General features: G+C 35.6%; 1 protein-coding gene across 2 annotated transcripts in view; it reads right to left on the reverse strand.

Moving 5' to 3' along the window:
• MMRN1 (multimerin 1) overlaps positions 1-22,993 on the reverse strand; it is a 67,549-nt gene extending 44,556 nt beyond the window's left edge. Inside the window, exons 1-2 of one of the 2 annotated variants that reach the window (XM_028117817.1) lie at positions 22,875-22,993; positions 16,333-17,157 (exon numbers count right to left, since the gene is read on the reverse strand). In XM_028117817.1, coding sequence (XP_027973618.1) covers positions 16,333-16,907 — 575 coding nt within the window. In that variant the 5' untranslated portion in view covers positions 16,908-17,157; positions 22,875-22,993. Of the gene's footprint in view, positions 1-16,332; positions 17,158-22,694; positions 22,771-22,874 lie in introns of those variants that run through there. The other variant, XM_028117816.1, reaches the window with a different exon arrangement.
• Positions 22,994-27,265: the final 4,272 nt, after the last annotated feature.

Consider the following 27,265-nt stretch of genomic DNA (forward strand, 5'->3'; position numbering starts at 1 on the left):
AAGGAATTTTAAATTGTAAATATACATTAATGCTACAAATGGAGTTGTAGGGGATGGAGAGAGGATTAAATGTTAACTATTAAATAAGTGCAGACACAAAACATTATTTGCAATTGCATAAAAATAAGTTATTAAACAAATTACATGAGAAAGTAAGTTATCTAACACAGATGGGTGAGACCTAGTTGCTATAGGTAGAAGTCTGGAAAGTGTTTTTATTGTACTTGTAATATGTTACATAAATTACTTCTCTAATTTTTAAAGGTCAGCAGCAGAGTATATATATAAACACTGTTTTAGGAAAAGAAGGCTCAGCTTCACTCCTGGTTGCAATACCAAATACTTTATCATAAAGACCTTACACCAAACTATGGGAAATTCTTAATAACTGTAGATTAATTGAATGATTAGATTATATCATGATTTTTTTTCTCCTTACTTTTTTGTCTTATTAGAAATATGCATCTCATTACATTTAATTTATATTCTTCCTTCTCATTTATGATGAGTTTTTTGGGGAGCGGGCAGGGATGATTTACAAAATATGGTATTAAAAGAAATGTTATATGACTATATAATCTAGTCACTACAAGTTCAAAACAGTATGAGATATATCCCTCTAAATCAGTAGAATGTTTGAAATCCATTTTGCCTAAAAATACAAATAATAATTAAAATAATACAAAAATAAATCTAGGGGCACCTGGGTGGCTCAGTCGGTTAAGTGTCTGCCTTCGGCTCAGGTCATGATCCCAGGATCCGGGGATCAAGCCCCACATCGGGCTCCCTGCCCACTGGGGAGTCTGCTTCTCCCTCTGCCTCTCCCCCTGGATTGTGCTTTCTCTCTCTGTGTCAAATAAATAAAATCTTAAAAAAAGTCAGTCTAAATGTTAAAGGCCAAAGGAGGAACACAGTTTTTTCCCAGAGTTGAGCCACTGAAGTTAGTAAACATCTGCTTTGGAATATTTAGGCTTCTTGGGACCAAATGTTTCTCTACAATTAAGCTGACTCTGTCATTCATCCACCTACAGCAGATACATTGAGCACCATATAGTTTATTGTGCAAGGATTTTTTGAATGAGAACTTTGAACGGTTAGTTCCATAGAGAAATAAAAAGACCTTTTGGCACATTTTGTAAAAGCATGGTGAGACTTGCAAAAATACTGTGAAACAACTGGCAAAAGCAAGAGACAGAAATACGAAAGATTTCAAATTGAGAGGACCACAAAAAAGGGATATTTTAAAATATGAATTAGATTGCTTACACAAATCCACTGATTATCCTAATTATAGAGAATGACCAGCTTCAAACTGAAGCAGTTAAATCGTCTGTCACCTGAGTTGGCTGCATGAGTGTTGAGGGAGGTGTACGAGGCAGGACAGAGAAAAGTACCACCATCCCTACATACTCTGGGCTATGGGAAAACAGACAATAGACAGATGGATAGATGGATCGATCAATCGATAGATGATAGATATAGAAACTGTGAGACTAAATCACAGTGTCACCTGCAGAGATCTTTTAAATTCCTAAATACTAAAACAATCTCATGACTGAAAGAGTTGAGTAGGCAAAAAGCAGACCAGCAGATTGCTCATGGCCCAACAATCTTTGATCCAGTGTAAATTGGAAGAACTATCCACAGCCAAAGAGCCCCTGGTGTGACTCATAATTAGGTTTATGCTACTGATGAAATAAGCTCATTAAGGGATGTTAAAAATGTAAATAGAAATTTTAAAAGCAAATTATTGGAAAATATAAGTTTAAAAATAGAAAATTAAGCATGGTAAAATGGTGACAGGCAGTATAAAGGCAAATGTAATGATCCCAGACAAGCATTTTGCTGAAATCTAAAAATCTTTTGTACATTTCCAGACTGATTATGGTGGAAGGAGAGCAGGTACTTTGAAGTGTTTAGCTTTCCATGGGGTCGTAACCCTCCAAACAGCAGACTGCATTTGCGATTCTCTTTCAGGGTAATAATACTGTTTCTTTTGGGCAGCAGCATGTACTGAAAAAAGCTTGCATTGATTCCTTGGATTTTCCAAGTTAACAGGTAAAAGGTTTGTTCTAGGGAAAACCGGGCAGCTTTGGTTATTTACAAGCACCAGCCTAGCTTGCAGACCATGCAAAATAGAAGGTAGAAAAGGGATTCTAGTTTGACTTACACAACTTGAAGTCTTGTGGATAATGAACTAAGAGAAGCATTGTAAATAAGCAATCTACTGTATACTGTACTTTTGACTGAAATGTTTTAGAAACCCAGTCTTCTAGGGATCTAGTAAAAAGACTAAATTAAAAAAAAAAAGTTCCGTTAATTAGTGGTTTGTCATTTGAAGCATACCCTGACCAAACCATGACCCAATCATATCCATTCTTATCCTGAACCAAGAGTAGACTGAGCAACAAAGGATTCATTTAAATAATGACTGCAACAAATATTTTCTTTAAGAAATAAAAGACAACAATTGACCAATTAACATTGTCTATACTAGTCCTTAAAACTCATATTAATAAATTGCTTGCCATCCTATTTATAAAAGGCTGAATGTTTAAACTTTTATACTGATAATCTGTGGCTTGAATTGACCCAATAGCATGAAAATAATAGGTACTGTGGATATTCACTAGACATCGAGGTACACCAGCAAAACCCCCACGTAAATTAACCAATGGCATGTAATTTTTTTTCTAGGAAGTCGGAGAACATTTTGTGTTTGGGGATACTTTATGAAGTGAAGGAACTTTATAATTTTGTTTCCTGTCGTCTCCTTTTTGAGATGAATTTAGGGATTCAAAGAGGAACAAGAGGAAAATGAAACACAGTCATGGCTACCTCTGAAAAATTAAAACTTTCTCGGAGAAAGAGGATTATTTTGCAACTCTCTAATCAGCCTCCCACATCTCACCTAACAACCACCTATGCCTCCCTGACTTGAGAATCATTCTTTACGTTGTACCTAAGGGTGACTACAAACTACAAATGATAAAAATATATACATGTATTAATGAATTCATAAATGCCTCAAGGAAAGGACTAAGTTTCCCACAGGATTTAATTTATAGATAAGAATATTAATTAATCCTTCACAAAAGAATAGTTCATTCATGTTGCCACTCATTTATCTCATGGGGAACACTTTTGTTTTAATTACAAAATGATGATTGCATGGAAATACATTCCAACAAAAACCTACCTGAGCTAAGTTTGACCGTCACTAATAGCGAAATTATGAAATTATGGTATAGTACATCATTGTACACTAAACCCCTCAAATATATAGCAATTAAATCCCCACCAAATTCAACGATGAAGAGATAAACATATTCTAAATACATCAGAAATATCATGTGCTTTTAATGACAAGTGTTTACTACTTTTGTAAATCCAACCTGCTCATTCCTAAACTCAGTAACATATGTGGTCATTTTCTTCTCTCTCTTTCTGCCCCTCTCTCTCCTGTAAATTTATAAAAAGTAATCCATTTTAAAAGGAGAATAAATGTTAAAGGCAAGAATATAGCCTAACAAGGCTAATTTTGTTATGTCAATAACTAGAGAGGAAATCAATCAAATAAAGCCTTATTTGGTTCAATAAATCAATTACTAAGTTCCTGAGGATAAATATATGCATACATGCTCTAAGTTTGAAAAAAAAAAAAAAAAAAAAGAACAGTTTTCAGGTAACACCACCAGTCAGGGTAAATGTTCTCCCTAGCACACTATCCTCATTGAAGACATGGATAACAATAGCCAAAAGGTGGAAATAATCAAAGTGCCTATGGACAGATGAATAGATAAAATGTGATATATAGGTATCTATCATCTATCTATTTACAATGGAATTTATTATTCAGCCTTAAAAGGAAAGGAATTCTGCCACATGCTACATTATAAATGGACGAAAAAGGGAAAAGAAGGAAAGGGAAGAGAAGGGAAAGGAGGGGTTTCTCTCAGCTTCATAGCCATCATAAACACATTTTTTTCCCCAGCTCTGTAAGTCAGACCTAGAAGGTTATTTCTGATGATGAAGGGCTGCCTCCTGAACAAGATTTTCATTCTCTTCTTTTACTCCACACATGCGGGCAAATGAAGAAGAGATTGCATTTCTGTGTCTGGAGTTTTTGTTTCTGTTTTTTCCCTGAATGAAGCAGAAGGGGAGGAGCAGAGACTGGGATACCTACATAAGCGAAACAAAATAATAAGGAAACGTTTCCCTGACAGAGAGTCAGGTAACAGAGTTGTTGACTAATGCTTGAGCCAGACTGCCTACTTTGAGATTTTGACTCTACAACTATTAGCCATTAGTTTGTTCATTAAATGTGGCTTCGCCTTCTATACAATAAGTATAATGAAATAACCTATCTCACAGCATTGTTGTGAGACCAAATGAATTAATATAATATATATAAAACACTTGCTGCTGCTGATGATGATTACATGATTCAGAGAGTTAGTAAGATTGTTTACGAAGGGAATAGATATATATCTCCCAATTTTTGCCATATATGCAAATAAAGACAAGACTCCTTTTTCACATCTTTAATGACCCGATAAATTTATCTTAACCATAATTGCTTATATATATATATATATATATATACACATATATATGTGTGTAAATATATGTATACATTTAATATATATGTATTTTCTCTGGCTTCCCCTCTGCCTCCCCCACTGCTCCTCCCCCCCGCTCACACTTTCTCTCTCAAATAAATAATAGTAAATAAGTAAATAAAATCTTTAAAAATAATAATAATAATTTCCAGAAAACCATTACAGAACATTATCATCATCCTTTATGTTCAGATCACATGATAAAGCTTAGCTCTTAGAATATACATATATTCAAAATGTTTCTATAGTCTTTTTTTTTTAAGATTTATTTATTTACTTTAGAAAGCAAGAGAGCATAAGCAGGGAGAGGGGCCGAGCGATAGAATCTTCAAGCAGACTCCCCGCTGAGCGCAGAGCCCCACATGGGGCTTGATCCTGAGCTGAGCCGAAACCAAGAGTTGGACGTTTAACATCTGTGCCACCCAGACACCCCAAAATGTTTCTATAGTATTAAAAAATTATGAACACAAATACTTCCCAAATGTTATGAAATCTTTATTTTATACGTCTTTATTTTTTAATCGAACTATAACAAGAACACCTGTATCAAATTATTAATTTGAGAGACTAGAATTTATATGAGTTCACCAGTCATAAATGAGAAAGTACTCCAAAGGAAATATACATATACACAATATGAAAGAAGAAATAATAAAAATTGAAAGTACTTAGATTTAGTAAAAACATTCTTGATATGTAAATCACACATGAATGAAACATTAGTCATTTTATATTTAGTTTGGCTAATAGTCCAATAAGTTCATCTAGATACTAATCTCCTTAAGAAAACAACTTATTTTTAAACAAAATTTATGTTTGTAATTCATTAATATTTTTGTGTAAGTACCTTTATATAGTCCATGTTTTTCAAAATTCTACATAATATTTAAACTTGGATAGAAGTATTAGTTTTATAAAAGAATCATGTAAAAATATATTTAAAACAAATTTTGAAAAGCAATCATGCAAAGCTCAGATCATGGGGAATTTCTGATATTCTGATACTTTAATTTTCTGGTTAATTTAGGTTTTAAGAAGAAACTCTTTTTTTATATACCAACTTTTGCAGTTAAAGTCTTTTGTCAGGCATCATTAATTTGCCTTCCATCGTGGGCACTGTATGGTAAATGTAATTGAGTTTTTGATGATAGATGATACCATGTCTCAGAATTGCAAATTATTGTGTATATACGATATTTTCAGTGTAGAATTTTAGGACAATTAGCTGAATGTGTCCCCATTCCAGGGGATATGTATAGAGTTTGCTTTTTGATCCAACCTATTTTTTAAATTTTAAAGCTAATGATAGTATATTTTTAAGAGACACATTGATTTAGAAATGTACAACATATTATATATAATGTATATTTATATATTTACAAGTAATAATTCTTAAAGTTACTCAAATATAACTGTTTTCATAAATTTATTTTACCTTATTTTATTTTATTTTTTGTTTTTTTTCCCCACACTCTGACTTCAACCTATTCAGGGACATTGTAAACTGTTTCTATTCCAGTAGGTGTCAGGCTGTCCCAGTGTGCAGACCAGAAAGCCTCAGAAAAGGGAGGCTCACAGATGCTATGATGCTTAATCCTATACTTAACTCCTGTTGTTGCTGTATACTGACTCTTTTAGCATCTTGTCTTAAATAATAAGTGTTTAAAATAATATTTTCATATTGAAAAAGCCAAAAGGAAACACAAAAATCTCTCATTTAATCACCTAGGATTATATAAGCACTTATTAAATTCTAGCATGTATAATACAGTATGTATTTATATATTCAGTAGTAATTTAGGGAGAAGAAATATGAAAGGAATGAAATAAAAGGAAGTGATTAATGAGAAAAAGTTAAGACACAGAATATACTCCACTGAGCATTGGTTTTCACTGACAGTAATCTAGTAGATGTATATATTTCCCAAGGAAATTAAAAAAAAAAATACTCTTTAACATAATGGTGTGTTTCTCTTGAGAATTTTACAGCTTGTGAGAGTAATCCCCTTTGGATGCTATTAGGTCTGATAATAACTTTGCAAAATACTATGACATAGATTGAATGTTTGTGCCCCCCCAAAGTTTATATGTTAAAATCCAAATGCCCAATATAATATGGGGACTTGGACCATTGGGAGATAAGAGTGCCCTCTTGATGGGATTAGTGCTCTTACTTTTTTTTTTTAAAGATTTTATTTATTTATTTGTCATAGAGAGAGAGAGAGAAAGAGCGCACATGCAAGGGGAGTGGCAGGCAGAGGAAGAAGCAGGCTCCCCGCTGAGCAGAGAACCCAATGCAGGACTTGATCCCAGCACCCTGGGATCATGACCCGAGCTGAAGGCACCCAGGCGTCCCTGGGATTAGTGTGCTTAATTAAAGAGGCCCTAGAGAGATCCCTCATATCTTCTGTCATGTTTAAAATCTGGAAACCCAGAAAAGGGCTCTCCCCCACCCGGCCCATGCTAGTCTCAGACATCCGGCTTTCAAAACCTTGAGAAGTAAATTTCGTTGTTTATAACCCAGTCTGTGTTATTTTGGTATAGCAGCCTCAAGAAACTGAGACAACATATAAATTTAATTGATCAGATTTTTCACACCCAAAACCTACTCATAGTTCACAGAAATAAGAAGAAAAATGCATATTACAATAGTAGAATTAATTTAATGGCTAGTTATTGTAATTTTAAACATTTTTTTAAAAATGTGGTGTTCAAAATTTTTACTTACAAGTGGTCTAGTGAAAGTTTTGGAGAACTTACCATTTTAAACATTATTTTAGAAGTCATAATTCATTTAAAGTAAGCTTTCTATTTGTACATAAAGCAAGTTATGTAGCTTATAGAAAAAGAGTAAATAAATGAAGTTCTAAAAGAAAGGTCATTAAATTTAGGAAATAAAATGTTCCTCTTGTTTGGTATTCAACTTTTGTTTCGCTTCTGTCACTTTCACTAACATTTTACCATATTTATGACCATTGTGTATATAAAATAAAATAAAAAACTAAAAAGTAGAAAACTCTCTGACTAACCTTGGTTTCTGCTCTATTCTCTCCTCCCTATCATTAAAACAAACAAATAAACCACAAAAGCAAACAAACAAATAAAAACAAACAAAAAAATTTCCTTAGCCAAGTGTCCATATTTTCATATTTTCCAAATTTATATCTCTAGTCTTGATCTTTGCTCTGAACTCAAAATCCATCCAATGATTAGTTATTGCACAGAGTTTTGTTGAGCTCTCTTTCTATGGGCCTGGCACTGTTGGGGGTAATAAATAAAATAGTAAATAAGAAAGGCGAGGTTCCCGGGTGGTGCAATATTCACAAATCAATTAACATGATATACCACATTAATAAAAGAGAAGATAAGAACCGTATGATCCTGTTGATAGATGCAGATAAAGGATTTGACAAAATGTAGCATCCATTCTTGATAAAAACCCTCAACAAAGTAGGGATAGAGGGAACATAACTCAACATCATAAAGACCATATATGAAAGACCCACAGCTAATATCATCCTCAATGGGGAAAAACGGAGAGCTTTTCCTCTACAGTCAGGAACAACACAAGGGTGTCCACTCACCACTGTTATTTAACATAGTACCAGAAGCAATCAAACAACAATAAGAAATAAAAGGCACCCAGATCAGAAAGGAAAATGTCAAACTTTCACTATTTGCAGACGATAGGATACTCTATGTAGACAACCCAAAAACTCCACCAAAAAAATTTGCTAGAACTCATACATGAATTCAGAAAAGTTGCAGGATATAAAATCAATGTACAGAAATATGTTGCATTTCTGTACATCAATAATGAAGCAGCAGAAAAAGAAATCAAGGAATCAGTTCCATTTGCAATTGTACCAAAAACAAGATAAGATACCTATGAATAAACCTAACTAAAGAGGTAAAAGATCTGTACTCTGAAAACTATAGAACACTTATGAGAGAAATCAAAGAGGACACAAAAAAATGGAAAAGACTTCCATGCTCATGGATTGGAAGAACAAACATTGTTAAAATATCTACACTACCCAAAACAATCTACACATTTAATGCAATCCCAATCAAAATACCATCAACATTTTTCACAGAGCTAGAACAAATAATCCTAAAATTTGTATGGAACCACAAAAGACCTTGAATAGCCAAAAGAATCCTGAAAAAGCAAAGCAAAGCAAAGCTGGAGGTATCACAATTCCAGACTTCCAGCTCTATTACAAAGCTGTAATCATCAAGACAGTATGGTACTGGCACAAAAACAGACACACGGATCAATGGAGCAGAATAGAGAGCCCAGAAATGGACCCACAACTATATGGTCAACTAATCTTCTTCGACAAAGCAGGAAAGAATATCCAGGGGAAAGAAGACAGTGTCTTCAACAAACGTTGGGAACACTGGACAGCAACAATGCAGAAGAATGAAACCGAACCACTTTCTTACACCATACACAAAAATAAATTCAAAATGGATGATATCCTAAATATGAGACAGGAAACCATCAAAATTCTAAAGGAGAACACAAGCAGTAACCTCTGACCTCAGCCGTAGCTACTTCTTACTAGACATGTCGCTGGAGTCGAGGGAAACAAAAGCAAAAATGAACTATTGGGACCTCATCAAGTGAAAAGCTCCTACACAATGAAGGAAACAATCAACAAAACTAAAAGCAACCTGGGTGCCTGGGTGGCTCAGTTGTTAAGCGTCTGCCTTCGGCTCAGGTCATGATCCCAGGGTCCTGGGATCGAGTTCCACATTGGGCTCCCTGCTCGGCAGGAAGCCTGCTTCTCCCTCTCCTACTCCCCCTGCTTGTGTTCCCTCTCTAGCTGTGTCTCTCACTGTCAAATGAATAAATAAAATCTTTTAAAAAAAACTAAAAGCAACCTACAGAATGGGAGAAGATATTTGCAAATGACATATCTGATAAAGGGTTAATATCCAAAATCTATAAAGAACTTACCAAACTCAACACCCCCAAAAATAAACAATCCTGTTAAGGAACAGAAGACATGAACAGACATTTTTCCAAAGAAGACATAAGAATGGCAAACAGACACATGAAAAGATGCTCAACATCACTCATCATTAGGGAAATACAAATCAAAACCACAATGAGATACCACCTCACACCTGTCAGAATAGCTAAAATGAACAACATCGGAAACAACAGATGTTGGCGAGGATGTGGAGAAAGGAGAACCCTCTTACACTGTTGGTGGGAACGCAAACTGGTACAGTCACTGTGGAAAACAGTATGGAGATTCCTCAACGAGTAAAAATAGAACTTGCCTATGACCCAGCAATTGCATGACTAGGTATTTACCCAAAGGAAACAAAAATACTGATTTGAAGGGATACATGCATCCCAATATTTATAACAGCATTATCAACAATAAGCAAACTATGGAAAAAGCCCAAATGTCCACCAACTAATGAATGGATAAAGAAGAAGTGGTATACACACACACACACACACACACACAACAGAATACTACTCAGCCAACATAAAGAATGAAATCTTGCCATTTGCAGCAACATGGTTGGAGCTAGAATGTTATTATCCTAAGTGAAATAAGTAAGTCAGAGAAACACAAACACCGTATGATTTCACTGATATGTGGAATGTAAGAAACAAAACAGATGGGGCGCCCAGGTGGCTCAGTTGTTAAGCGTCTGCCTTCAGCTCAGGTCATGATCCCAGGGTCCTGGGATCGAGCCCCGCATCAGGCTCCCTGCTCAGCGGGAAGCCTGCTTCTCTGTCTCCCACTCCCCCTGCTTGTGTTCCTGCTCTCGCTGTCTCTCTCTCTCTGTCAAATAAATAAATAAAATCTTAAAAAAAAAAAAAAGAAACAAAACAGATGAATATGGGGGAAGGGAAAAAAACGAGAGAGAGAGAAAGAGAGGGAAGCAAACCATAAGAGATTCTTTCCTAGAGAGAAACCCGAGGGTTGCCAGAAGGGAAGTGAGGGGTGGATTGGCTATATTGGTGATGGGTATTAAGGAGGCCACTTGTGATGAGCACTGGGTGTTATATGAAAGTGATAAACCACTAAATTCTACTCCTGAAACCAAAAAAAAAAAAAAAGAAAGAAAGAAAGAAAGGCAAGGTTCCCATTTTCATGGGATATATGTTCTATTGTGGAAAGATAGAAAAGATACAGCTGTCTACATAAATAAACCCAATAATTTCATGTCAGTGCCATGAAGAAAAAAATAAAGGTGATATAATAAGAATGACAAATTTACACCAGGTAATCAGAGTTTTCATTGAGGGACCTTAAAGCTGAAGTTGCATGAGGAAAAGAATTCTCTTTCCATATACTGAAAGAAGAGCATTCTAGCTAGAGCAAAGAGGAAGTTTCCTTGAGATGCATATAAACTGGACAAGTTCAGTACCCGGAGAGGCCAGTGTGGCCAGAGGAAAGAAGTTGAATGAACTTGGGAGTGTGATGAAGATGAGATGATAGAGATAGTCAGGAGTCGTATCAAGCAAGACCCTGTGAGCCATGGTGAGGATTTGGGATTTTATTGTAAATGAAATGGAAAGCTACTGAGTGATTTTTAGCATGTGAGCAAAATGTTAAATTCCACAGATTTTAAGATGACATCTCTGAAATCAAGAATATATTTTAAAATCAATGGTATCTTTCCATCACTATTGCTTTCTGTCACCACATCAGACTGCAGTTATTGCCATTGCCTTAGAGACGCCTTAACCAGTTTCATTTACATTTTCATTTTAAGTATGTGAAAGAGTGACATGTATATATATACATAAAATAATCTCTAAGACATAAATAAGTCTAAAAATTCTAAGAAATAATACCATACTTTTCTTTCTTATAGTATGTAAAACAATGTGTCACAAAGGATGAAGTCTTAATATCAAATGAAATCCATTAATCTGATTTAAAAGTTTTAACACCTTAAATTTACACAATGATATGTATCAAATTTATTTTTTTTTTTTAAAGTTGAAAGGATCTCTCGCTTGTGTGGAACATGGATTACAGGGGGCAAGAGTGGTAGCATGTGGACAAGTTAGGAGTCTGGTGGTAGATAATGGTGGCTAAGAGAGGATGGTGTAGTGAAGGTGGAGAGAGATTTGAGATATACTGGAAGGAGTACCAAGAAGACGTCTTGTTAGATTAGATAAAAGTTAGGAGGGAAAGAAAAATGTCATGGATATATCAAGGGTTGCTACTCATGGAGCTAGACATTTACTGAGATGGGAAGATTCACATAGGTGTGTGCAGGGTTTGGGATTGTGGGAGAAGTTAAGTGGGTAACTGATGTCTATCTATACCTCATTTTACCTAGTATCCTTTCAGGGAAGGCTTACCCACCTTCAAGGTAGGCCATTCACCCTGTTACATACTCTCGTAAGCTTCATTCAGAATGTTTACCACTATTTGGATTCAACATCAGCATTTGTGATTCACTGTTTTTCTTCCTCATGTCCTTCTCACTGGATCATAGACTCAATGAGGACAGAAGAGGTGGCAGTTTAGTTCACCATGTTACCCTCAGCACAAGCAGAATGCTGGGGACAGATTAGGTCCTCAGCAAATAATTATCCAATGCATAAACAGGTTAATTCTAATTTCTTCTTTTTATCCTGCCTATTTCAGAGTGCTTGGTCACCGACCAACCACCACTCTACCAGATAGGAAACCACAGCTCTGGGGTAGCAAGGAGTTTCTGCAGCACTAAGATCAGAGAGAGTACAAGATGAGACAAAAATATGCCAGAAAAATCCTATAGGCAGAGGTATTCCTTTTACCCAGAGTCACTATAAAATTCCAAGAGCAGTAAGGAAAAACAAAACAAAACAAAACAAGCACAACAACAATGAAAACCTAAAATGAATCATCTAGATTTCATCATAGAGAAATAAGAGTATTTCTTTGGGAAAGATTCCTCTTTATATTCAAATACTATTCTATAAATTTTACATTCAGCTTGTTAAATATTTATTGTGTACCTATTATAACCCAGAGACTTTGCTAGCATTCAAATATGTCTCTATAAGAAAGGAGATCACAAAGTTCACTATAATTATAATACACTATTGTAAGTGCAATGATAGAATAATTCAAGGAGAGCTCTGTGGAAGTTAGAAGGGCCACCTCACAGCCTGAGAAGACTTCCTGGAGCTATTATTATTGCTTCTTGGCCTTTTGGCTAAGATCAAGTATATTATTATTGGGTATAGAGGAAGTAGAGGACGGGAAAAGACCATGTTAGCCAGAGGGATGAACAGGGAACAAAGATAAGTTTAATGAACAGCATATTGTGGATCAGAGATCTACAAATTTTACTGGCCAGGAAGTCAAGAAGATGAGGCTGGGGAGGCAGGCAGAAGCCAGATCAAGGATGGCATTGTATGGCTAACTGGGTAAGGATTTGGGCTTTATTCTGGAAGCAAAGAATAGCCTCTGAGGGCTCTTAAGGAGGGAAATAAACTGGTCACTTTCATTTACCCACTTGGGAGATCAGACTGCACTTGCTGACGGAGTATAATGTAGGGGTTGAAAGCTATGTCTCCGAAGCCAGCCAACCCAGTTTGAATCTCTGCCCCGAGATTTACTTTTTTTTTTTTTTTTACTTTTTTTTAATTATGTTATGTTAATCACCATACATTACAGTACATTAGTTTTTGATGTAGTGTTCCATGATTCATTGTTTGCTTATAACACCCAGTGCTCCATGCAGTATGTGCCCTCTTTAATACCCATCATCAGGCTAATCCATGCCCCCAACCCCCTCCCCTCTAGAACCCTCAGTTTGTTTCTCAGAGTCCATAGTCTCTCATGGTTCATCTCCCCCTCTGATTCCCCCCTTTCATTCTTCCCTTCCTGCTATCTTCTTCTTCTTCTTTTTTTTTTAACATATAATGTATTATTTGTTTTAGAGGTACAGGTCTGTGATTCAACAGTCTTACACAATTCACAGTGCTCGCCATAGCACATACCCTCCCCAATGTCTATCACCCAGCCACCCCATCCCTCCCACCCCCACCACTCCAGCAACCCTCAGTTTGTTTCCTGAGATTAAGAATTCCTCATATCAGTGAGGTCATATGATACATCTTTCTCTGATTGACTTATTTTGCTCAGCATAATACCCTCCGAGATTTGCTTTTAAGTGACCTTAGTTAAATTACTTAATCTCTCTGAAAGAAATAATAACAGAATCTTCTTCATGAAGTTATGGTAGTGATCAAATGATTGAAGAAAAAAATATATATATATTCAATCAGAGCAATACAGTGCTAGGAACAGATGCCATAAAGTGTTTGCTATTGTTTTTACTTGCTAATCAAATGAAAACATGAAAGACTTTATCAAGGCTTCTTTGCATCAGCATTCTGTCCATAAGGCACGGAACTGTTTTCTCTAGCACCATTATCAATTGCATGGCATAATGAGTAAGAAGTCTTGGGCTTGATGGAAAGGATCACCAAAAGGAAACCTCAGGCTTTCCAGGACCTCAGGCTATAGAATCTCTAAGTACAGTCGGTACTTTTCTCTAGAAGTAATTTAAAATTATTTTCATTGGAAAAATCCATGGGACAACATTCTGTTTGGCAGTTTACACTTTTAATATCTTGTTTCCTCCTAATACATATTGAGTTTTTAGAAATCTGACAGATATGTTATTGCTTACTTTTTATAAGACATATCCCTGCAGGCAGAATCATTCTTCTTTTAAAAATTCTACGTATCCTTAGAAACTAGAACAGTGTCAGGCACATAATAAAACAACTAGCATTTATTTAAAAACTAGTATTTTTCAAATGATCAGTTACGAGTTCTAATTATGAAACGTTATATAAAATTTAAGTGACATTTTAATGTGAATTTTCCCCTTCTTGTTTTGATTATATTTCGTATTCTATTGATAAGTCTCTTAATGACAGCTCTTTAAAGAGTTCATAATCATTTTCAGTGAGTGCTTAAGAGTTCTATTAAATGATTTAAAAAATAAAATTATGGCGTCTAATAAAATATGACTAATAGAAATGATCATGTAAGTGATATGGCATTTGTTATCATTATTTAATAGAGTGCATTCTGTTGTCCCTCAACATGAAAAAGTTTAATGTATATGTTAAAATGTCTGTTATAGGCAAAGTTTACCCAACCTGAGTTGAACATTTTGTAATCTGCAGCATTTGTTTTACAGTAAATTGGGATTGTTCTAAATTCCACCAAGTAAATAAGTATTTAGTTAAAATCAGATTTACTTATATATATTTTTAAAGTTCTATAATCTCTGAAATACAATGAAATAATGGATTTAAATAATAAAGAATACATAAATATGAATCTATTGGTTTATATTCTTCCCAGTGTCTCCTCATCTTTATGTCAACAACAGCTTTGACACAATGCCTCTCACAGAGCAGGTGTAAGCTACTATCATTAACTTAAACTATGTTACATAGTTAGTAAGATGTTTAACTCAACTAAGATCTCAAGGCATTATTTGATGTCTTGAAATTATTTTATCGTAGGTAAAAAGCATTTGAAAGTTTAGTTTTATAACAGTAAACTACTAGTATTCCAAACAGATCACTCTGAACATTAAATAAAAACATTGACCTGCATTTTTCACAGCTATTTTGTTTGTTTGTTTGTTTGTTTTAGTATTTTTTGGTCCTTTTGAAAGTCTTCATTAATGATATATTTTTTTAAAGATTTTATTTATTTATTTGACCACGAGAGACACAGCGAGAGAGGGAACACAAGCAGGGGGAGTGGGAGAGGGAGAGGGAGAGGCAGGAGTCCCGCGGAGCCGGGAGCCCGATGTGGGGCTCGATCCCAGGACCCTGGGATCATGACCTGAGCCAAAGGCAGATGCTTAATGACTGAGCCACGCAGGCGCCCCTTCATTAACAATACTTTTAGAAGTTTTATTTTTTAACTTCAACAATTCACATAGGATTTGCTCGAATTTTAAATCAAAATCAATTTGAAAAATTGGCTTTTCTATTCATCATATTCTTGATAATGGCATAACTCAATATAACAGTACTAGTAAAATATGTTTCTTAGCACCTGTTCTGTGCGAAGCATGCATCTAAATATATTTGATTAATACAAATCTTGCAGGATCACCCTGTAAAGTTAGTATTTTTTATCTGTACCCCCTATACCATATCTGTATTTTACATGAGAAAAAACTCAGTCTCAGGGAGCTCAATTAACTTACTCAAAGTCACCAAGCTAGACAGTACTGGAACCAGGATTCCACCCCAGCTCTGCTTGGTTTGATCTTGATAATTATACCTTCCATAGCACCAGGCTCTGTCAATTTTAAATCTGTTCATGTCCCAACTGTATTGTCATTTTTTCTTTCATGTTGTGGGTGTCCTTATGAGCCCCACCAACGTACCCTTGAGTTGAATAAACAACTAACAGTCACTGTGGTGTTACATTGCTTGTTAGTGACTATCTCAAGTAAAGGCCCTTTTATAAGTGACTTTGATTGGTTCAATTAAAATAAAATTGCTGCATTTTTTGGTTCATCTTTTCTCCATTAGATAAAGTAATGCTTAATTACCTTATCTAACTGAAATGTGATCCAATTTCATCCTGAACATAAAAACATTTTCTGAGAGTGAGAAACTGTTAGCTTGCAATCTTATAGACTTTATAGTTAGGGAGAGGGAAAAAAAAATAAAAGAATTGTTTCTTACTTTCCTCTAGTTGTTTCAAAACTTGATTTTTGATAGTTGGTTCTCTGGCTTCCAGTGCTGTCACCTCTGCTGAGGTATGTTTCCCGTGGGGACCGATTTCCCAGGCCGCCTGCAATTGAGTTGGGAGAGATCGCTTGTTGATTCGACTTTGTGGCAAAGCTCTGAAGAAATTTCATTGTAGAGTTGGAAAGGACCACTGACTCTGCTCTTGGGCTGAACTTGAGGCTAGGTTTGGTTGGGAGGGTAAGAGGCAGTAACTTCAGCACCCCTTCTATCTTCCCTGGGGGTGTGAGAGTTTGGTTTCTCACACCCTCAGGAGGTGTGCCTGTCTCTGAGGGAGGCAGTGTTGATTTTAGAAGACTGTCTTCAGAGGTTCTTGCCTCAGGAATTGCGGCTATCTCAGCTGTTGTGATCTGAGGGGTTGGCAGCATTTTATTTAAAGGAACCGTAGCAGAGGCCATGTTCTCCTGGGAGCTTGCATCCTCAGGGGTAATCCAAGTATGCGTGGTGTTGATAAGCCCAAAGCCCCCATTCCATAAACTAGAAAGCAGGATAAATAGCCTTGCTCTCTTCATCTCAGTAGTTTGAAGCAAGGAAGCTCATGCGAAATTGGGAGATAACAGTCCTTCTGGTCTTTTCAACAGCTACTTCCACACTGAGTCCGCTAAGACAGAGCTTTGCCAATTTGAGATGTGTAGAGGAAATAGGTTTCTGTGTTTTGTGGTGGACTCAGGAAGTTTGATTTCCTGTTTCTGTAGGTTTTGTGTGATCTGTGACCTCTGGTGGGGATGGATCTATGGAGGTGGTGAAGGGTCTCTGTTGAAGCTAAGGGTAAATGGGAAAACACAGGCAATTATTATCAGGAAAACCCATGAGAAAAACATGAAGTAACTTTCCTTTCCTGTGTCCATTCATGTTTCATTGTTGTTGATTTTGAAGAGAAATTTCACACTTATGATAGGGAGTATGGAATTTTGTTTGGATGAGCTGAATCAAGGAGTTTAACATTTTGTTCTACTACACGGGGAAACTGAGAAAAAAAATATGACATTTCTTTTCCACTGTGTCCCATCCAGAGAATCACATTTTGTTCAAATGCTTATACACATGCACATACAACAAACAAAAACTCATTGACAGTCTCTAACATTTTACATATCACAGGCTGAATTATGAAAAATATATAGATATACCTCTATTTTTATAAATACACCCAGCCAAGGCATTACTTGAAGTCAATCTCAATGATGATAAGTAATAACATAAAAGTATAAATTACTGAATCATACAGGTGTATATGGAACTTACTTTAAATTTTGCTTCAGAACTTTTACCAGAACAAGTTTATGGAATGAATAATCAGAATTTTGGATAATAATGAAGAAAAAAATGAAGTCACATGAAAATAAATTAAAATGGAATCATATATAATGCTTTTGTACTTTTACTGTGGTGCAAAAGGATATTAGCTGCAGATAATGGAGAACTAAATTGATTAAAGACTTTTCTATGGTTGTTTTCCTAGTAGAGATGCTTCATGGGATTTATGATTTCACTACTATAGCAAATATCTGATTTTCAGGCTTCAATTAAGCTCTCTCATCTGTAAAAAATTCCATAGCAGACTCTTTGGACATATAAATAACATGTTATAACAGTTCATTCATTCTTTCAGTAATTACCCAAACCCTCAGTTAGTTTCAGCTAGGTACTCTGTTAGGTGCTGAGATTATAAAGCAAGAATATTCTTGGCTCTCTACTTGCTAATGGTCTATTATGTTATCTGAAGACCAGATCTATGTGTAATTAATCTTTCTGCCAATTTTTGTGCCAGGCATTAGGCTCTTGCTGAATATTCAGTCATAGAATTTTTCTTTCAGAATTGGATAACCAGAAACCTCGTGCCTGTTGGGTTACATATTACTGTAGATACATAGTCCTGTCCCTAATCCTGTATACAGAGCACCAGGATTTGAAACAAGGCCTAATTTTTCTCTGAATTACTAGCAACTTGGTCATAATGCTTTTTTTCTCCCCTTAATTTTTACCATTTATTTCTCCAAGTATATTGTTGACAAATTAGAGATATATAATATGAGCTCATTTAAACTAAGACACATATTAATCAGTAGCAACCCTAATTAACTTTAACACGAAGTACAAAGCATCTGTTTCTTGGATATACTACAGAACAATCCCACAAAGCTTGCATTTGTAAAAGAGCAAATAGGTCCAGCACAGACAATCCAGGCAGCAATTCATCACTAAAAAGGGCAATGAAAGTGCATAATTTTCATAACACAAACATGGATTTTTCATTACTAAGAAAAAGACATTACAACATCTCTATCTGTAAAAGACACAACTAGCCTTAGCTTAGAGCAAACTAGTAATTCAGAAAAACCCAACTAAAAATTTTCTATTTAGGGTACAATTTTAAATCCATTTTCTTAGATTTAGTAAAAGTAGATGAATAGACTGTCCTGAAAGCTTAAGAAACAACCAACGTGATGGCCCACATAGATTTTTTTTTTCTTCCATGGTTTGTAAAATACATCTTGATCCCGTTCAGGACAAGTGAACTTTAGTGGTAAAGGATCACTCATTGGATCTATAACTGGTAACAAATAGCTCTCAAATGGTAATAAAAACTGAACTGAGCTAAGCAATTCATTTTGCTCTTGTAAGGTACTGACCAATAACGACTTTTGGTTACCCTCTTCCCAGCTTACAAATGACCTTGTGATCGAGAGGCTAAAGGTTCGGTATCTCATTATCAATCCACCAAGCCATCTTTCCATGTAACTCCCCAGAGAATCCCCAGCTCATTTGGAGGTTCTAGATGTATGGATCATCCCGTAATTGGAGACATAAAATATCTGTACTCCAGAAACTGTCAGAGCCCCAGCCTCAAATTCTGCTTTCTCAGACTCATTAATACTTACAAAATAACAATTAAGAAAAATAATATTCCTGGGATTACTGCCTAAAGATACTCAATCCATTCTTCTAACTGCTTTAAATACTATCTGTAGGGCACCTGGGTGGCTCAGTCGTTAAGCAGCTGCCTTCGGCTCAGGTCATGATCCCGGGGTCCCAGAATCAAGCCCCACATCAGGCTCCCTGCTCGGCGGGAAGCCTGCTTCTCCCTCTCCCACTCCCCCTGCTTGTGTTCTTGCTCTCGATGTCTCTGTCTCTGTCAAATAAATAAATAAAATCTTTAAAAAATAAATAAATAAATAAATAAATAAATACTATCTGTGGATTAAACCATACCATCAGAGTTTCATATACATGTATCCCATCATTTTGCTATACCCCACATTGCCCACTAGATTGTTTATAGTATGTTTTACCTTATTGTCATTTATTCATTTTGATTAATTTTATGAGAAAGGAACTATGAAACTCATTATATTATGTGCTATCAGGAGGTTTTTTAGTCATTTTTCATTGTATCATAAATATAGGATTGAATACATATTGCAGATTGAGTTCTTTCTAGGTAATGATATAATGGGTTCATTCTATTTTTCTTTTTTCCCTTATAATATGCATGAATCAATTTTCTAATCACTAGAAAAAATGTTTATTAAGTTGAAATAAAAATATAAATGAGTTAAAAGAGAATCTTAGATTGAGGATTTCATTGTTTGCAGATGGTGCTATATATTTTTAAAGCAATTTTATGGCTGTAAAAGTATAATCCTTTGTAGAATGTTGGGGTGTAGAGTAACTTCTACTAGATTAATAGGGTTTCTTGGCAGCTTCCTTCTTTCCTTTTCACATGAGAAATTCTTATTTTTAAAAATAGTTTAAGATGCTTATTTATTTTTTTATTTTAAATATTTTATTTATTTATTTTGAGAGAGACAGCATGAGCAGAAGGGAGGGCAGAGGGTAAGGGAGAAGCAGACTCCCCGCCGAGCAGAGAGCCCCATGCAGGGCTCCATCCCAGGACCCTGAGATCATGACCTGAGCCCAAGGCAGATGCTTAACTGACTTAGCCACCCAGGCACCCTAAAACATTTAAAATAATATTTCATTATAACCCTCCTCTATAAATTGTCACTCTCAAAAAATAATCACAGAAAACAAAGTTCTAAGCCTTTTTCAATTTTATGTTGCTCGAAAATATTGAAAACCTTTCAAATATACATATATAGACAAAGGGAGTTGTAAGCATACAGTCAAAGGGCTGGGGGAGGGAAAGATACCGATTTAAGCAAGATTTTCATGAGCCATAAAATGTGCTAGATAAGTTAAATTTGGCATATTATTTAATTCTCCCAGTCATGCTGGTAAGTATTCTACTCTGATTTTGCTGATAAAAAATTAAGCTTAAAGAAGTTAAATAATGTCCTAGAGTAACACACCAGTGATTGGCAGAATAGATTTTTATATCCTATTCTGATTCTTTCTATCATCTAATAATATATCCCATAAAAGTAGTAGTAAACTTCTAAATTTACAGAAATTTGAGGAACATAATGGTCAAGTTGTCTTAAATTCATTTTCTCAATGGTTCTTAACGTCTTTTTTTTTGCTTTTATCTCACAGCTAAAACATATATTGAGATAAACTAATAATTTAATGACTTCAATTAGTTTGAGTTTGTGGAATTAGAGGGGAAAATTTGTGTTTTTATGTTTGCTTTTAGTCTAAACTTTTCTGTTTCGTTTTTTTTGTTTTTTTTTTTTTCCTTTTTGGTTGGGTGCCTTTTTCAATTTCTGTGCAGTATTGCAAGGGATGACATTGCCTTATTTTTGACACACAATAATATGCTTCTTTCACTTGCTAGAATGGAACCTCCAGGACAGCAGAAGACTGCTGCATTCCCAGCATCCAAAACAGTGCTCAGTTTGCATTCTGTAAATATTTATTAAATAAATGAATGAATGGATTACACTGTGAGTGTACTTCAGTAACAGCACCTGTCAGAGGGCTAAAAAGGCAATCTATTTTTCCAACTCATAGCCACACACACAAAAAACAAAAAACAATATAAATAAATACAATATACTTACTTTATGAATACAATTTCAAAAGTCTCCTAGAATACCCCTTCAACCAGATTGCCTCTTGTCAATCTTTCCTAAATAAAATTTAGAAAGCCCATTTTTTCTATCTCACCTGTTTTCAAAATGTGTTTTCAATAGGTTATTTTGAAACCATCCCAGGCACATGAGAATCAAAGCATAGACTAAGAGCTGTGTAATAAAGGATAATGAAGCAGTAGTAATGCCAGAAAAAAATCTAAAGTATGCAAATTAAAATTAAGAACAAAATTTAGGTCTTTGTGAGTTGGTAGGAAAGGTAATATGGAAGTATAATCAATTATATCATTCTTAATATTAAGTGAGAGAAGCAAGAAGCATATTAGTTTGTCAGGAGAGAAAACACAACATAGTTAGTCTTAATATTAAATTTTTAAATTTATAATTAAGAACATAAAAAACACATTGATAATACAAGACCAAATATCCCTCATAAGCAAAAGTCTGTATTGATAGTTTGCAACATTACCTTAGTGCTTAATTTATATTTCCCATTTAAGTAGAACAGTACACTTCAAATGAAATTAAGACTAATTTCTTTTGAAAATTTTAGAAATAACAATATTTCATTTCCCAATTTATGTCTGGCTGCTGAGTGACTTCTCCTGAAAATGTGGAATAGATACAATTTTTCCTTATTCCTCCTGCTAAGTACATCTGAAAATCCTGAACAGTATATATCAAAAAAACATAAGAAGACTCTGAAAAGTAGAGAAAAAAAGGCAGACTGGCTAAGAGGACTCAAGAAACAACACAGCATTGAGTTCTCTGAATTTTCTTTTTGTCTCATATCCCAGTGCTGGAGAATTTGGCAAACTAGGAACACCAACGGCACAAACAATAAAAGTCCCCAGAAAGGCCAAAAGGACTAAAAAATGGTCAGCTCAGAAAGACAGGCATCTAGTCAGACAATCGCTGCACTACCCCCAACAAAGCTACAGAAAACCATGTGATCCCATCCCCACCCATGCCAGCAAAGGCTGAATGGGGGGCCTTAGACTTCTACCTTTGGAAAGCTGCAACAAGGTGTCAGCCCCCATCCCTCTGCTGGCTGTCAGAAAAAGGCCAATAGAGAAGCCAGAAATTTCATCATCAAGGTTGCTCCTTTGAGTCACTGCTCTAACCCTCCAAAGGCTGGGTAAAAGGCAAGAGAACTGGAAAATAAAAATAACTTTGAGGCATGCCAGGTCTTCACTGAGTACACTCCAATGGTCCCCAAAAGGCTGAAGAGAAGGCAAAAGTTCAGAGAGATATCGTCATGGTGTAGAAATTATCAGGTGGATCTGGAAAAATAAGAGAACTCACCAGAGATCTTCTAAAAAATGCTTTCTTACTGTAAAGTAGGAGGTCTCCCCGCCATGTTTTAATTACTTCCTCTTCACCCCACTGATGAGGAGGTCCCACCCTAGGGTTATGGGGATGGCTGAACACGTGATACCTGACAATGGCTGGGTGAGATTAGCAGCAGTTCATACATATACTCACACTGGGGAGGACAGCATCACATACCACACAGGGCCACACAGAAGCAGAATGAACAGCTAGGGACTATGAAGGTTTTATAATAACGAGAGTGTGGGCTGCCTCCTGGCTCCCATGGGAGGATGCACTTGGCTTTTTTAAATAATTCTACAGACTGACAGGGAGTTGAAACCCACTACTTAGAGACAAGCAGGAAGTGTGCCTGGTCCCTTTGATAAGGAGGATTGTTTGACCAGGGGCGCTTATCCACCAGGGCAAAGTGGGGAAGGCAACTTGTGGTTAGGCCATCTAAGGCCTTCTGGGCTTCACATGTCAAGGCAGCACATGATATGGCACCTTAATTTTAGACCTAATACCACACAAAGTTCAGAGAGCCTTTTTTTCTGTGTTGTAAAGAGTTAAGAACTCTCTGGAGTTTTGTCTGTGCTCAGAAAGCTTATTTGGAAAGAAAATCCTGACATGCTGTCAAAATATTTAAAGACTGTGTTGGGTTAAAAACCAATAAAAGATGAAACAGATTTAGTTTAGATTAGGCCTTGCTCAACTACCAATTGGTGTGACTCAGCCCCCACACCAGAGGCCTGACAGAACTAAGGTAATGCCCTTATCTGAGGCAAAGTTTATTTACTCCAGTTCTTTTACACACAATGCTTCTCAAAAATTGTGAGACAAAGAAATAAGAAAATGTGACCCATAGTTAGGAAAGAAAACATCAAAATAAAAAGATTCAGGAAAGACTGAGATATTAGATGTATTAGAAAGACAATTTAACATAACTGTGACAGAAGGTGGTAGAAAATACAGGCAACATGTCCAACCACAAAGAGAATTTCAGCAGAGACAAAAACTGTTCAAAAAAATGCTAGATATAAATGAAATGCTAGATATAAAAAATATGATATCAGCAATAAAGAACTCATTTGGTAAACTTAATAGGACAGTGGACATGTCAAAGAAAGCAATCAGCTAATTTAAAGACAGGTCAAAACAAAAATTACCCAAACTGAAAGACAAAAAAGATAAATGTGTAGACAAAAGGAACAGTGTCTGAGGTCTGTGGATGCTTTCATACAGTATGACATACATCTAATTGGAGTATACAAAGGTGAAAATAAAGGAGAAAAGAGAAATTAGCACAAAAGATAAGTTTCGAAAGATAAATATTTTTCAATATTTTTCCAAAATCAACTCAAATACTCAAGAAGTTCAGAAAACCCCAAGAAGGAAATTATGCCTGGGCACATTGCAGGTAAAATCCTGAAACACCAAAAGTAAAAAGAAAATATTGAAAGCACTCGATAATTAAAAACAAAATCATATTACATAAAGGGTAAAACAATTATGGCTGACTTTTCATTAAATATAGTTAATGCAAGATGAAGCCAAAAGACATCTTTAAAGTATTCAAAGGAAAAATGAACCTGTTAATTTAGAATTATATATCTAGTAAAAATATTCTTCAAAGTAAAGGGGAACTAAAGACATCTTCATTAAACAAAACCTGAAAGAATTTGTCTCCAGAAAACCTGAATACCAATATATTGACAATTTAAGTGATATGGATATGGTCATAAAAAAAAATCTTAATAAAAGTGATAGAAAAAGATATAAAAGCAAAAATCTAAAAAGCCCCATTCATAATAAAAACTTTCCAACAAAGAAAACTCCAGACCCAAATGGCTTCCCCAGCAAATTCTATCAAAAATTTAAGGAAGAAATATCACAAGTCTTCATGAAGTTTTATCAAAAATAGAAGAGGAAATAATATATCTCAGCTCAATTTATGAGGCTGGGAAAGCACGAATACCAAATATTACAATACCAAATATTTTAAGAAAAATAAAACCATAGACCAATATCCTTCATTGACATGAAAACAAAATACTGTAAAAGGCTAATATAACATGACCACATGGGGATTATTCCAAGAATTCAAGGTTGGTTTACATTTAGAAATCAAGCAATGTAATTCACCATATTAGCAAAAGAAATTAATTTTCAAAAAGTATGTGTATATGTCTAAGTACAGCAAAAACATTGAACAGATAAATACTGGTTTATATTATCTCTGCATATTAGAAATACAAAAGTATCAACAAAGCATGTGCTGATAACATCTTTATTAATCATGAAACTTTAAATGCTTTTCCCCCAATATAAAAAAAACAAGCAAAAATGTTTGCTCTTACAACTTCTGCTCACTGTTGTCTTGGAAATCTTGGCCATCGCAACAAGGTAAACAAAAGAAACAAGAAGCAAAGTGACTGGAAAGGAAAAAGCAAAATGCTCTTATATAGAGATGGTATAACTATGCATATAGAAACTCCATGTAGGGGTGCCTGGGTGGCTCAGTCGGTTAAGTGTCTGCCTTTGGCTCAGGTCATGATCCCAGGGTCCTGGGATCGAACCCCACGTTGGGCTCCTTGTTCAGCAGGAGGCCTACTTCTCCCTCTCCCTCTGCTGCTCCCCCTGCTTGTTCTCTCTCTCTCTCTGTCAAATAAATAAGTAGATAAAATCTTAAAAAAAAAAAAAGAAAACAAACTCCATGTAATCTTCAAAAAAAAAAAAAGAACCCTACTAATCAGTGAATTTAGGCAAGTTCACAATATAATGGGTGCAAAATAGTCAAGCAATTTTTGAAAAGAACCAAATCGAATTGCTCACACTATCTGATTTTAAGTTTTAATCTACAGTAGTCAGAACAGTATAATATTGGTTCCAAATAATGTAAGAGTAAGAGTTTTCTCCAAAAATAGAACACTTGAAGAAGAGTGTTGGCCCAGAAATCAATCCACACTGATTTTGGGCAAAAGCATGGTCAATTCAATTGTAACAATGATAAAAAATCTTATTAACAAAAAATACTGGAGCAAATAAATATGTAAATTTTAAAAATGAAATTTCACCTCTAGTATACTCTAAACTTAAAATTAATTTAAGATTAATTAAACTAAACCATAACCTTCAAATAGCAAACATAAAATAGCCTCATGATCTTAAAAAAAATTTCTTTGATGGGACACAGAAAGCATGCACCATAAACAAGGTGACACATTGAACCTCTTCAAAATTAAAAGCTTCAGTTATTTAAAGGACACAATGAAGAAAATGAATAGCAAGCTCTACACTGGATAAAAATGATAGGAATTTAGATATTTGAACAAATTACCCATCCAGAATATAAAATGAGTTCCTACAAATCAATTATAAAAAGACAAATAATCCAATCCTTGAACAGACACATAACAAAGAAGATATACAAATGGCCAACATACACATGAAAAGGTGTTCTACATATTCAGTTATCAGGGCAAAGTAAAGCAAATAAAACTACAATTAGATACCATTTCTCAGACATTAGAACTAAAAGTAAAACAGCAACAACAGCAGCAACAGTACTAAGTGCTGGAAGGGAGTAAGACAATCAGAACTCTCACATATTTCCAGTAGAAATGTAAAATGGTACCACCACTTCGGAGAACTGTGTGGCAATTACGAAGTTGCAAGTGATGTGGGAAACAAAGGCAAAAGAAATGTAGCTTTAGTTAAAATCTCCTTACAACTTGCAGCTCACTGACAGATACCTGAAACATGCAGAGCGTGACCTTCCTCAAGGAATTCGTGGCTCCCTCAGTGCCTTAATGTTTAAAAAGTACTTCATCTTGGCAGCAGCTCGCCCCTCAAGATCCTGAAAGCCATGCTTCCAGATGCCTTGGAGACTTGTGCTATCCCTCACCCACTAATTAAAAAGTATACAGTCAGCCACTCCTCACAATCCCAGTGCTCTTTCTGCCCACAGGTCCTATCCCATGAATAAGGAAGGGGTTAAGTTCTAGGCAGGAGAGATAGGAGGCCCCTGACTCCCCGACTGGGCCCCCGAAACTATTCCTGGCAGGTGGAGATCCTGAGACAGAGCGGGACAAGGGATAGGGGGAACAAACCAAGATGGCACAAGAGTCTCAAGGCCACAAGGTTCCTGGTCAGTTCTCAATAAAAGATTGCCACTAAAAGCCCTCCGTGGCAACCCATTCAGACCCCTCTCCCTCTAGAGAGCTTTTTTCTTTCCTTTCTGTTCTCACCTTTGCTTAATAGACTTTCACTTCACTTCACCCTTTTGTGTCTGCGGGATTCATTCTTCGACTCCATGAGACAAGCACCCTGCAATCTTGCAACAAAAGTACATGAACCTCACTCCTGACAGAGGAATTTTACACTGACAAAATATGTCGGTGTAAAACCCAGGAAAAATAAAAGCATGTCCACGAAAAGACTTGTTCAAGAGGATTTAGAAAAGTCTTGTTCATAGTAGTAGCCCCAAACTGGGCACAACCCAAATGTCCATCAAGAGAAGAAGATATAAATGAAGAATGAAATGTCCATACAGTGAAATACAA

The sequence above is a fragment of the Eumetopias jubatus genome, unplaced genomic scaffold (assembly GCF_037043125.1).
Source record: "Eumetopias jubatus isolate StellerSeaLion01/CBP00866 unplaced genomic scaffold, mEumJub1_p1.0 scaffold_2, whole genome shotgun sequence".
Lineage (NCBI taxonomy): Eukaryota > Metazoa > Chordata > Mammalia > Carnivora > Otariidae > Eumetopias > Eumetopias jubatus.